The 15,122-nt window shown below is 40.2% G+C and overlaps 1 protein-coding gene across 1 annotated transcript; it reads left to right on the forward strand.

The window, feature by feature from the left end:
• Positions 1-681: 681 nt before the first annotated feature.
• On the forward strand, positions 682-5,305 carry LOC130282409 (trypsin-like). Its single transcript, XM_056530631.1, has 5 exons — positions 682-727; positions 897-1,050; positions 2,097-2,354; positions 4,035-4,167; positions 5,156-5,305. The coding sequence occupies exons 1-5, from the start codon at positions 688-690 to the stop codon at positions 5,303-5,305; spliced, it is 735 nt and encodes a 244-aa protein (XP_056386606.1). The 5' UTR covers positions 682-687.
• The last annotated feature ends 9,817 nt before the right edge of the window (positions 5,306-15,122 follow it).

The following is a 15,122-nucleotide window of genomic DNA, read 5'->3' on the forward strand; positions in this document are numbered from 1 at the left end:
CTGAGGTGGCCTATTTCAACACATCTTTTGTCCTGGTATTTTATGTTGGGGTATTAGTTATGGTTGTAATATGGGTAATATGGCTTTGGCTTTGTGCTTCTAGTGGGAAACATAATCTAAAAATCTAGAGTTCAGCAAATACGCTGCAGAAATTCCGCAGGTAACCCGCCTGTGTGAAAAGACCCTAAGGGTGTAAATTTTACCTTCAATTGGATGGATACATTTCTTTGGTGATTTCATAGTTTCTTAGTCCATATGTTTGAATACAGAAGCAGATCAAGTCCATTTCGAGGCCATTACTCCAAATACAAAGGCAGAATTAATAAACCTTGACAATAAGACGGTCTATGCTAGTGGTGGTACATGTGCACCAACTCCCATACAGATCACGCACCTAAATGTACCAGTTACAGTAACACAATCTAAAGACAAACAACGTATGTGACATGTGTACTACTTACCTTCCTAGATGACAAAAATGATCATCCAGGGTTACAAACATATCTACTGTATAGATACATTAAGAACTTCGTGACCTTCATCCACAGTTTACCATTTATATTTTAGGTTATGTGGATATTCATTAACTTTCCTACGCATGGTGAGAAGGTCAGAGGGAAGATAACCTGATAAGTTTTTGGGTATAAATATCAGTCGTTCACGCTCCATACTCATCTCAGATCCACCATGAAGTTTCTTCTGATCTGTGTGCTCCTTGGAGCAGTTGGTGAGTCCAGTGGTTCCTTCCTATGAGTTTAACGGATAATTTTGATATATTTTGCTTTCTAATACTTTTTGATGTTTTTAACTATTTTCTCTATTATTGTTTCAATTTGTTGCTTTTATAAGAAGTCAATGTAAACAGAATCTAACTTGAGTAATGTTACTTTTCTCAGCTGCTTTTGAGGATGATGATAAGATTGTAGGAGGTTACACCTGCACCAAGAACTCCGTCCCCTACGTGGTGTCTCTGAACTCCGGCTACCACTTCTGTGGTGGATCCCTGATCAACAACCTTTGGGTCATCTCTGCTGCTCACTGCTACAAGGCGTAAGTTACCTGAATTCTGACCAAGAAGGAACCATTAAATTCGAGTCTACACCCTTTGACCTTCATTATTACTTATTATTCTCTAGAGTAGCTCAGAAGCGCATGGCAGCCATGTTCAGTACGGCTCCCTGCCACTGCGGGTTATTGCCAGATTATGGGCAGGGAACTGTATCCATGACATGTGAAGCACCATTCTTGGGCATCATGGTCCCTGCCCTACCAACAGATATCTATCTGTAATCTGAAGTGCTCATATTTTAGTCCAGAACATTGAGATATTTAATCATTTGAATTAATGTCCTAATACCATACACATTGTGGCTCATATGATTGGTGCTATCTCCTGAGGATGCCGAGCAAACTCGGTAGAAACACGTCAAGAACCTTGCACATATTTAGTAGAGCTCCAGTTGTTTGTCATGTGGTTGCTATGGGCAACACATTGGTTAAATAATGCTTAAATGTTTACCTGACTGAAAATTGTTCAGTAAAATTAGCAGAGTCCAGTTTAATCTGGGTTATAAGGTTGTTAACTAGGGCATACTAAATGTTGACTTTTATGAGAATACACAATAAAAATTAAGTTTAAGGCACGTTGTTGGCAACAAGTTGGCAAGTTGTGTATATATATATTCTCTAAAGTAGAGCAGTACAATACAACTGTGGCCTTTAAGGAGTACTCCAGTGTACCCCTGAAAGAAGCCATGGCCGACACACCCCCCTCCATGTATCTCCGCTTCATGGAGGGGAGCGTGATGCCCTATTTCTGCAGATTGCCGAGGCACCATGCAGGAGATTGCGGAGGGTTCCAGTGGTCGGACCTCCCCACCATGACATATAACTAGGGGATAAGATGTACTTCACTACAGTACCCCTTTAATACCAGAATTTTATACTATAATTGTGCTTCATCCATATCTGTGCCACACCACAGACCAATGGGGTTATATATGATGTATGTCCTTACTGCTCCACCATTTTAAATATATATTTAAAACATAGAAAGGTTTATATCTCATCTCATAGATCTTTATTTGTTTTAATAGGAGCTTTCAGGTCAGACTGGGAGAACACAACATCGCTACCAGTGAAGGCACCGAGCAGTTTATCAACTCCGCCAAGGTCATCAGACATGGAAGCTACAACTCCAGAACCCTGGACAATGACATCCTGTTGATCAAGCTGGCCTCTGCTGCCACCCTCAACTCCTACGTCAAGGCTGTTGGTCTGCCCACTGGTTGCGCTTCTGCCGGAACCAGCTGTCTGATCTCCGGATGGGGCAACACCCTCAGCAGTGGAAGTAAGTTGAGACTTTCATATTTCTAAGCACTGTCAATATTATTGGAGTAAGTACAAGTTAATAGGGATTTATGACATGTTATGAGTTGGAGTCTGCTTAGGGGTGGAGATTGCTAAGGGCTGGTATTGTTAATAGGCAGAGTGGCATTACCTCACCGGTAGAGTCATTGTGTCGTCAGTGCTTATCACATTTACCAGGACATCAATCTTCCTCCCCATTCTTATGGTTGTCATCAGAGGTTGGTTTGCTCTGCTTTTACAAAGCTCTAGCGTTGTATTGATATACAATGAATTTGCTAGGGCCATAGTGCTGCGGCTGGGATCAGTGGAGTTACCATCCATGAGGAGATGAACCCTGACCAATGGGCGCTTATTCTATAAGATTGTGAGTAGCATTTAGTATTCAAAGTCAATATGTCAGAGATGATTTTAAGAAGTGAGAGCAGCTCGCATGGCAATTAAGTTCTTCCAGTGGATTCATCTGACTGGCTGCAAATTCGATTCCGATAGACAACCAGATAACTCAAATGGCCAATGAAGCATGCATAATTCTACTGATAAATTGTTTGGTGCACCGAAATAAATATTTACAGGCTGGTTAAAGGGGTACTCAGCCCCTAGACATCTTATCCCCTATCCTTTGGATGTCTGATCATGGAGGTCCCGCCGCTGGGACCCCACGATCTTCTGCAGCATCCGGCGTTCTCGTGCCATCACGCCCGTCCTCCTCAATGCAAGTCTATGGGTGGGGTTGTCTCTTCCAACGCCACCTATTCTTCAGTCCTCTTTTTTTCTTCCTGCCTCTGATGACATTCAAACCCTGCAGAAGCTGCTCATCATTGGTTGGCTTATCGGGCAGTTCCTACAGTGTGGGCATGTTATTAAATGGGGAACAAGGCGCCATCGGGATATGGACATTTAAGTAATGGTATTTTTTTTTTTTTATATTCTGGAAGCACCATGGGTATTTCCTTAAGAATAAAATCTTAAATAGACTTTAAGAAATTAAAGACTATGAACACTTTGGACTGATATTTTTTCTACTTGAATGTAAAGTTCATCATTCAGCTGGCAGACCACATTTTTTAATCCTGACTTTTAGAAATGGACCAATCATTGTCCATTTTAGAGTATGGTTGGCCAATTTAAGACTGTGAGCGCTCTGGTAACACATCATAGTATATGCAGGTATAACTTTCTTATTGGTTTTTGACGTATACCTTGATGTTGGACCAAAAACATGATGAGAATGCAGCTTATTGTAGAGAACAGTTGTGTTGTATCCTTAGTATTTTATTCACTGGGCCATCCGTGTAATGCTTAGACATGATGGGTCCAACAGAACAAATACTGCTCTTTGTGGTTCTCCTTTTCTAGAATTTTAGTAGGTGGCTACTACCCAGGACCTCCACCATTGGTACCATGATATATGTATATAATTGTTTTGAGATCTTTCCCAGCTACAGTGGTCACTGTATATGGATAATACCTTTTTTGTAATAGTTATTAACGTATAACTGGAAAATTATATATTTTGTAGAGATATCAGGTATGAGCTGCAATTGTGTAGAAACCATACTGTTAAATGTGATGATTGATGTTTTCTATCTGAATTCAGTTAATAATATTTGTATCTACTAACCATATAATATGTTAATATTTTATATTCTTTTACTTGCAGCAAGCATGCCCAACCTCCTGCAGTGCCTGAACGCCCCCATCCTGACCGCCTCCCAGTGTAGCAACGCCTACCCCGGAGAGATCACCGGCAACATGATCTGTGTTGGATATCTGGAAGGAGGCAAGGATTCCTGCCAGGTAATGTTTCTTTTTTGCAAATGTTCATACTTTACCAGGCTAAGTGAGGATAAGACCAATCATAGGCCACAGTTCATTGATCAGTAACCAACAAAGGCTAATGGATTTCCTGGCCTACTGAATGATATTGATGGGATTTTGACACTTTTTCATTGATGGTCTATCCTCAGGAGAAGTCATCAATATCCAGTTTCAACACCCAGGAATGACAATCACCAGTGCCCCCCGTACACAGAAGACAGGTCCAGAAGCAGACACGATAGTTTGTGTAGTGGCCGTGCAGGGTTACTGCATCACCGCTTCCACCAAAGAAAACGGTACCCATCAGTAACCTAGCACGTCCACTACACAATGTACAGAGCTATCTGTTTCAGGCTATGTTCTCTGTTTTTGTGAACAGCATAATCGGCATGAGTGCTTGGTGCTTGGTTATCCTGAGGATAAATCATCTATCAAAAACATCCTGAGAAATCACTTTAAAGGGAATTTAACATTTCCTATGTACCGGTGATGGAATTCCTGGACATTTGGCCCTTGCTGACGATCTTAAAGGGGTACTCCGCCCCTAAACACCTTATCCCTTAACCAAAGGATAGGGGATAAGATGTCTGATCGCGGGGGTCCCACCGCATGGGACCCCTATGATCTTGGCTGCGTCATGCCCCCTCAATGCAAGTCTATGGGAGGACCGTCATGCCCCCTCTCATAGACTTGAATTGAGGGGGAGTGGCCGTCATGTCACAAGCCTCCGGCGCTGCACCAGATGCTCCTTTGGATAGAGGATAAGATGTCTAGGGGCAGAATACCTCTTTAAGTTTTTGGCATAAAGTGGGTGAAGAACCCCATTCTAACTTCCTGTACAAGTACTGGGGATACAATATATTTTAGGGAAGCACTGATGAGGAGTTTATAAGTTCTTGGTATTTAATAGAATGTTTTTACTGCATTTCCATCAAAATCTAATAATTGTTCTCTGTTAACCCCTTAGGGTGACTCCGGTGGACCCGTGGTCTGCAATGGACAGCTCCAGGGTGTTGTCTCCTGGGGATATGGCTGTGCCCTCAGGAACTATCCCGGTGTCTACACCAAGGTCTGCAACTACAACTCCTGGATCTCCAGCACAGTGGCCGCCAACTAAACATCTTTATTTTGTTTGTCTTTTTCTCTTCTCATTTCAATAAAAAAGTTAAACTCAACTAAGGTTTAAGTTTACATAACATATTGAACTAGAAAAGTTTTTTTTTTATCTGAAGATAAAAAAAATATAAAGATAATAATATAAAGGAAGACTAAATAGACCAGCTGGTCTTTTTCTAAAAAACAATCTTCTACGTTTCTATGTTACCCATCCATCTGGATCAATATATCCGGAAATGTTTATCCAGAGGCAAATCAAACAAATCATATGAGGTATTTGCCAATTGTTCTTTTTTAAGGAGAGAAAAAATGGCTTCTTAAAGGGGTAATCCACTGGAAAACATTTTCTTTTAAATCAACTGGTGCCAAAAAGTTAAACAGAAAATGTTGTAAATTACCACTATTTAAAAAGTCCCAATCCTTCTAGTACTTATCAGCACAGGAAGATATTTTCTTTTTCAATTTCCTTTCTGTCTGACCACAGTGCTCTCTGCTGACACCTCTGTCCATTTCAGGAACTGTCCAGAGCAAGAGAGGTTTGCTATGGGGATTTGCTCCTACTATGGACAGTTCCTAAAATTGACAAAGATGTCAGAAGAGCACTGTGGTCAGGTAGAAAGGAAATTCAGAAAGAAAAGAACTTCCTGTGTAAATACAGCAGCTGATAAGTACTGAAAGGATTGGGATTTTTTAATAGAATTAATTTACAAATCTGTTTAACTTTCTGGCACCAGTTGATTTAAAAGAAAATGTTTTCCAGTGGAGTACCCCTTTAACTCCAAAAATGGGTTCCCTCTCAGCTTCTCGAGGAAGTCATTGGGTTCCTTAATTAGACTGCTCAGTGAATGCTAGGTTGAGGGTAAAACTATGTGCTAATAGTGTGCATTCTTGTTTTTTTGCTGCCTTGGCGGCCGCAGACTGGTGTGGGTCAGTCTCATGATTGAGGGTCTCTAGGTGTCTATCCACTTAAGATGCATCATTTTTGTAGGCCTAATAGCATTGTTAATTAGGTAGTGTGGGGCGATAAAGGTCGCACAAAACAATCCAGCTATCGTTTCTATGGTCCTGCCAACAAAATAATTCAGTCCTGTAAAGGCACATAAAATTAGCACCAATCAGTACTCATACTAGGCATAAAGGGTTTTTCCATTTCTTAGGACCCTCAGATGATATAGAACATGTACACATATCCTTTAAATTGCATGATGCTCTCAGTTATCAATGCACACAAGACATATCATCAAAAAGAGCATCATCCCATAAGAAATACATTATAGTAAAAACTATTTGGCTCCAAAGTCACTTCCAAAAGGAGTTCTCTTCTGCTGGACTTTTGTGACTTATTATAGTCCCAGGGCCTAAGCTCACTAGTAGATCCTCTCGTGTAGCAAGACGAGCTGAAGAATGTGAAAAAGAAAAGGCCCTTAGACACCAACACATGAGGAAACGAAGCCTGTACATTCAAAGTTTAGATTAGAATAATGCTTAACTTCAGGATTAGACAAATCCCAGGCGCCAGGTCGTCATCTTGACTGAGAATTTCATCCTGGCATCCTAGGTGTTTGTCAGTCCGACCACCAATGGCAGCATATAAGGATTAGATACAAGAATGACGCTCCTCTGCGCTGCCCCTGACGGTGGCCTGGCTCATTCCGCACTTTCTCTCATTCAGAGGTTCCTGAAGACTGTACATTTGGATGGGTGTCATGCTCCTGTAACACACATGGATTAACTCTGCTGCCATCTGCAGTGCTTTCAGCCAGCCAAAGGCCCCGTGGTGTACCTCCTGTCGACCCCCCTCCCTGCTGCACCTCCTGTCACCCTCCCTCTTGCTTAGGAGTGTAGCTAAAGTCTTGTGGATTCTGGTGCAAGAAAATCCTGGTGTCCCCAATCCGTACTGTGCCCTTCCCTTAGCATGTCCCTTATCCATCCAGTGACCCACCCTCAGCATGACACCCATCCATCCAGTCTCCTAAGTAAAATAATAATAATAATTGTAGTAATAATAATAATAATAGGCATACTATAATAACAATAATACTGCTCTCTATGTACAAGAATATAACAACTATAATACTGCCTCCTATGTACAAAAATATAACAACTATAATACTGCCCCCTATATAAAAGAATATAACTACTATAATACTGCTCCTATATACAAGAATATAACTACTATAATACTGCTCCTATATGCAAGACTATAACTACTATAATACTGCCCCTATATACAAGAATATAACTACTATAATACTGCTCCTATATACAAGAATATAACTACAATAATACTGCTCCTATATACAAGAAGATAACTACTATAATACTGCTCCTATATACTAGAATATAACTACTATAATATATGCAGAGAAGAAAAAGAGGGACGTCACTCACCAGGATACGGTGCAATTTTCTTTATTTCAACGGTGCAGAGACATGGTAAGTAGGACTAACTCATCAGTGAAAAGCTGGGTGACAGCTGTTGCGCGTGCGTATCACGCTTCCTCAGACCCTGGGTCTGAGGAAGCTTCCTCAAGCCTAGGGTCTGAGGAAGCGTGATACGCACGCGCAACAGCTGTCACCCAGCTTTTCACTGATGAGTTAGTCCTACTTACCATGTCTCTGCACCGTTGAAATAAAGAAAATTGCACCGTATCCTGGTGAGTGACGTCCCTCTTTTTCTTCTCTGCATATATTTGTGAATGCTATAGTTCTAAGGGACTCAGAACCACTCAGAGTAAAGTGCCTGACAGTACTTTACGGAACTGTTTCAGACATATCCAGGAACCTGGTTGCATACACCTTGCTGCTGAATACCAAGGGAGGAGTTCTATCTGGGGTTGAGGTGCCGACTATCCACTCTTGCTTGAGTCATAACTACTATAATACTGCTCCTATATACAAGAATATAACAATTATGATACTGCTCCTATATACAAGAATATAACTATTATAATACTGCCCCTATATACAAAAATATAACTACTATAATACTGCCTCCTATATACAACAATATAACTACTATAATACTGCTCCTATATACAACAATATAACTACTATAATACTGCTCCTATATACAAGAATATAACTACTATAATACTGCTCCTATATACAAGAATATAACTACTATAATACTGCTCCTATATACAACAATATAACTACTATAATACTGCTCCTATATACAAGAATATAACTACTATAATACTGCTCCTATATACAACAATATAACTACTATAATACTGCTCCTATATACAAGAATATAACTACTATAATACTGCTCCTATATACAACAATATAACTATTATAATACTGCTCCTATATACAAGAATATAACTACTATAATACTGCTCCTATATACAAGAATATAACTACTATAATACTGCTCCTATATACAAGAATATAACTACTATAATACTGCTCCTATATACACGAATATAACTACTATAATACTGCTCCTATATACAAGAATATAACTACTATAATACTGCCTCCTATATACAAGAATATAACTATTATAATACTGCTCCTATATACAAGAATATAACTACTATAATACTGCTCCTATATACAAGAATATAACTACTATAATACTGCTCCTATATACAAGAATATAACTACTATAATACTGCTCCTATATACACGAATATAACTACTATAATACTGCTCCTATATACAAGAATATAACTACTATAATACTGCCTCCTATATACAAGAATATAACTACTATAAAACTGCTCCTATATACAAGAATATAACTACTATAATACTGCCTCCTATATACAAGAATATACCTACTATAATACTGCTCCTATATACAAGAATATAACTACTATAATACTGCCTCCTATATACAAGAATATAACTACTATAATACTGCTCCTATATACAAGAATATAACTACTATAATACTGCTCCTATATACAAAAATATAACTACTATAATACTGCCTTCTATATACAAGAATATAACTACTATAATACTGCCTCCTATGTACAAGAATATAACTACTATAATACTGCTCCTATATACCAGAATATAACTACTATAATACTGCTCCTATATACAAGAATATAACTACTATAATACTGCCTCCTATACACAAGAATATAACTACTATAATACTGCCTCCTATGTACAAGAATATAACTACTATAATACTGCTCCTATGTACAAGAATATAACTACTATAATACTGCTCCTATATACAAGAATATCACTACTATAATACTGCTCCTATATACAAGAATATAACTGCTATAATACTGCTTCCTATATACAGGAATATAACTACTATAATACTGCTCCTATATACAAGAATATAACTACTATAATACTGCCTCCTATGTACAAGAATATAACTACTATAATACTGCTCCTATATACAAGAATATAACTACTAGAATACTGCCTCCTATATACAAGAATATACCTACTATAATACTGCTCCTATATACAAGAATATAACTACTATAATACTGCCCCCTATGTACAAGAATATAACTACTATAATACTGCTCCTATATACAAGAATATAAATACTATAATACTATGCATTTACATCACGATTTTACCATCCTACTTTTTCTCAATATTTTTTTTACCTCCAGTTGGTACAAATCTGTATACCAGGTCGTATCCATTGTCTTCCATTCAGTAATCACATCCAACACATGCATCAATTTTGATCCGCATCCGAATTTGCGCGATTTTAGATAGGGGGTAAAATCATGGTTGACCACGATTTTTCGCCTAGATCGAGATCGTGTTGGATTTTTATATTATTGTGGCCTATATAAATCGTATTGAATCGTGCGATTTCTTCATATTTATTGCACACAATTTCTTTTTACACATGCACTTCAGCGTCTTTAAATAAACTTTATTGCCCTTGACATACATATCATTTTCCAAACATGATCATATTTTTTGTGAAAAATCGGATGAAAATTTCAGTTGTACGATTTTTTGATACGACTTAAAATTGGAGACCAAACTATTTTTTTAATACGATTGTATACAATTTCAGGTAATCTGATTTTGTCCGATTTTACTGTCTGTTAATAGGATGGTAAAATCGTGATGTGAACCAGGCCTAACATAAATTAGATCTTCTAGTTCTCTTCTGATGGGGGTAATGATTGAGGGATGCTGTAGGATTATTCGGCCAGTAGAGGGCGGACTTGTCCCTGCAAACAGCTTTATTCTGGCTTTCTATCTAAATCAGTGTTTCCCTAACAGGGTGCCTCCAGCTTTTGCAAAACTACAACTCTCCGCATGCCCGGACAGCCAACGGCTGTCTGGGCATGCTGGGAGTTGTAGTTTTTCAACAGCTGGAGGCACCCTGGTTAGGGAACACTGATCAAAATTAACCCCTTAACCTGTTGGGGACGAAGGGCGTATGCATATGCCCTTGCGTCCTGGTACTTAAGGACGAAGGGTGTATCCATAAGCCCTTGGGAATTTCGGTCCCCGCTGCACGCCGGGCGGTGACCGGAGTGGGATGATTGCTGATATCGACCAGCAGGCACCCCGCACAAATGCCCAGGGGGTCATCAGACCACCCCCATGTTGGAGGTCGGCACAAATCGCAAGTGAATTCACACATTGCAGGTCTATACGCGACCACCAAAAGCAGATCGGGGGCGGCGGGGTTAACTTTTGTTTTCCCCATTCTGCCCACCACAACAGGAGGGGCAGAACGGGGAAACGAAGGGGACCAGGCTCCGACGTGCACTTACCTGTCCGGAGGCAGCGGCGACGGAGATCTGCGGGCGGTGACGTCGTGCGGCAGAAGAGGGCGGCTCCCTGGATCCTACGGAAGCCGGTAAGTTGCCAAGCAACATCTGGAGGGCTACAGTGGTCTCTAACCTGTAGCCCTCCAGATGTTGCAAAACTACAACTCCTAGCATGCCAAGACAGCTGTTTGCTGTTTGGGCATGCTGGAATTTGTAGATTTGCAACATTTGGAGGGTTACAGTTTGGAGATCACTGGGCAGTGGTCTACAAACTGTAGCCCTCCAGATGTTGCAAAACTGCAAATCCCAGAATGCCCAAACAGCAAACAGCTGTCTCGGCATGCTGGGAGTTGTAGTTGCGTACCTCCAGCTATTGCATAACTACATCTCCCAGCATGCCCTTCCGTGATCTGTACATGCTGGAAGTTGTAGTTCTGCAACAGCTGGAGGCACACTGGTTGGAAAATACTGAGTTAGGAAACAGAACCTAACTGAAGGTTTTCCAACCAGTGTGCCTCCAGCTGTTGCAAAAGTACAACTCCCAGCATGCACGGTCTGTCAGTACATGCTGGGAGTTATAGTTTTGCAACAGCTGGAGTCACACTGGTTGGAAAATACTGAGTTAGGTAACAGAACCTATGTAAAGGTTTTCCAACCAGTGTACCTCCAGCTGTGCCAAAAGTACAACTCCCAGCATGCACGGTCTGTCAGTACATGCTGGGAGTTGTAATTTTGAAACAGCTGGAGGTTTGCCCCCCATGTGAACATAGAGGGTACATTCACACAGGCAGGTTTACAGTAAGTTTCCTGATTCAAGTTTGGGCTGCGGTAAATTTTTCACCGCAGCGCAAACTCCTAGCGGGAAACTCACCGTAACCCGCCAATGTGAATGTACCCTAAAAACACTGCACTACACTAAGACATAATAAAGGGTAAAACACTACATATACACCCCTTACACTGCCCCCCCCCCCCCCCCCAATAAAAATGAAAAACGTATTGTACGGCAGTGTTTCCAAAACGGAGCCTCCAGCTGTTGCAAAACAACAACTCCCAGCTGGAGGCACCCTGTTTGGGAATCACTGGCGTAGATTACCCCTATGTCCACCCCTATGCAATCCGTAATTTAGTCCTCAAATGTGCATGGCGCTCTCTCACTTCAGAGCCCTGTCATATTTCAAGGAAACAGTTTGGGGCCACATATGGGGTATTTCCGTACTCGGGAGAAACTGCACTACAAATTTTGTGGGGCTTTTTCTCCTTTTACTTCTTATGAAAAGGAAAAGTTGGGGGCTACACCAGCCTGTTAGAGTAAAAAAAAAAAAAAATTACACTGACATGCTGGTGTTACCCCATACTTTTTATTTTTGCAAGCAGTAAAGGGAAAAAAAAGACCCCCAAAATTTGTAACGCAATTTCTCCTGAGCAGGGAAATACCCCAGATGTGGGCGTAAAATGCTCTGTGGGCGCACAACAAGGCTCAGGAGTGAGAGTGCACCATGTACATTTGAGGCCTAAGCTGGTGATTTGCACAGGGGTGGCTCATTTTACAGCGGTTCTGACATTAACGCAAAAACATAAATACATGTGACCCCATTTTGGAAACTACACCCCTCACGAAACGTGACAAGGGGTATAGTGAGCCTTAACACCCCACAGGTGTTTGACGAATTTTCATTAAATTTGGATGGGAAAATGAAAAAAAAAAAGTTTTCACTAAAATGCTGGTGATACTCTAAATTTTTCCTTTTCACAAGGGAAAATAGGAAAAAAGACCCCCAAAATTTGTAACCCCATTTCTTAATAAGAAAATGCCCCATATGTGCCCCATATGTGGATGTAAAGTGTTCTGTGGGCGAACTACAATGCTCAGAAGAGAAGGAGCGCCATTGGGATTTTGAAGAGAAAATTTGTCCGAAATTGCAGGCCACGTGTGTTTACAAAGCCCCCATAGTGCCAGAACAATGGACCCCCCCACAAGTGACCCCATTTTATCAACTACACCCCTCACGAAATGTAATAAGGGGTGCAGAGAGCATTTACGCCCCACAGGTGTCTGACAGATTTTTGGAACAGTGGTCCGTGAAAATGAAAAATTTTATTTTTAATTTGCACAGCCCACTGTTCCAAAGATCTATCAAACGCCAGTGGGGTGTACATACTCACTGCACCCCTTATTAAATTCTGTGAGGGGTGTAGTTTCCAAAATGGGGTCACATGTGGGGGGGTCCACTGTTCTGGCACCATGGGGGGCTTTGTAAACGCACATGGCCCCTGACTACCATTCCAAATGAATTTGCTTTCCAAAAGCTCAATGGTGCTCCTCCTCTTCTGAGCATTGTAGTGCGCCAGCACAGCTATTTACATCCTAACATGGGATTTATATACTCAGAAGAGATGGGGTTACAAATTTTGGGGGGCATTTTCTCCCATTACCTTTTGTAAAAATTGTAAATTTGGGAAAAAAATGCACTTTAGTGAAATTTTTTTTTTTCATTTACACATCTGTTTTTAACGAAAAATTCTCAAACACCTGTGCGGTGTTAAGGCTTACTGGACCTCTTGTTACGTGCCTTGAGGGGTATCGTTACCAAAATTGGATGCCATGTGGGTGTTTTCTGCTGTTCTGGCACCATAGGGGCTTTCTAAATGTGACATGCCCCCCAAAAACCATTTCTGCAAAATTCACTCTCCAAAATTCCATTGTTGCTCCCTCCCTTCTGAGCCCTCTACTGCGCCCGCCGAACACTTGACATACACATATGAGGTATTTCCTTAATTGAGAGAAATTGGGTTACAAATTTTGGGGGGCTTTTTCTCCTATTACCACTTATAAAAATTAAAAAACTGGGTCTACAAGAACATGCGAGTGTAAAAAATGACGATTTTGAATTTTCTCCTTCACTTTGCTGCTATTACTGTGAAACACCTAAAGGGTTAACAAACGTACTGAATGTCATTTTGGATACTTTGAGGGGTACAGTTTTGATAATTGGGTCATTTATGGGGTATTTCTAATTTGAAGGCCATTCAAATCCAATTAAAAACTGAACTGGTCCCTGAAAAATTCTGAGTTTGAAAATTTTGTGAAAAATTGGAAAATTGCTGCTGAACTTTGAAGGCCTCTGATGTCTTCCAAAAGTAAAAACTCATCAATTTTATGATGCAAAAATAAAGTTAGAAAAAAGCAAAATTTTCAAATTTTTCATCAAATTTTTGAATTTTTTTTTACCAAGAAACGATGCAAGTATCGACGAAAATTTACCACTACCATAAAGAAGAATATGTCACGAAAAAACAATCTCGGAATCAAATTTATAAGTAAAAGCATCCCAGAGTTATTAATGCTTAAAGTGACAGTGGTCAGATTTGCAAAAAATGCTCCCGTCCTTAGGGTCATAATGGGCTCCGTCACCAAGGGGTTAAAGGGGTACTCTTGTGGAAAATTTTTTTTTTTTTTTTTTTTTAAATCAACTGGTGCCAGAAAGTTAAATAGACTTGTAAATCACTTCTATTAAAACATCTTAATCATTCCAGTACTTTTTAGGAGCTGTATACTAAAGAGAAATCCAAAAAAGAATTTTGCATTTCCTCTGATGTCATCATGACCATAGTGCTCTCTGCTGACCTCTGCTGTCCATTTTAAGTACTGTCCAGAGCAGGATAAAATCCCCATAGCAAACATATGCTGCTCTGGACAGTTCCTAAAACGGACAGCAGAGTTCAGCAGAGAGCCCTGTGGTCATGACATGAGAGGAAATGCCTTTCTTTTTTGAATTTCTCTTTAGTATACAGCCCCTAAAAAGCACTGGAAGGATTAAGATTTTTTAATAGAAGTCATTTACAAATCTGTTTAACTTTCTGGCACCAGTTGATTTAAAAAGAAAAAAAAAAGTTTTTCACCAGAGTACCCTTTTAACAATGCATAACGTATATTTTCATCCTGCGCCATCAACGGCCGGGACCCACGGCTAATACCGGACATCACCGATCACGGTGATGCCCGGTATTAACCCTTCAGACGCGGCGATCAAAGTTGACCGTATCTGAAGTGAAACCAAAACCATCCTGGTAGCTCAGTCGTGC

The sequence above is a fragment of the Hyla sarda genome, chromosome 7, assembly GCF_029499605.1.
Source record: "Hyla sarda isolate aHylSar1 chromosome 7, aHylSar1.hap1, whole genome shotgun sequence".
NCBI lineage: Eukaryota > Metazoa > Chordata > Amphibia > Anura > Hylidae > Hyla > Hyla sarda.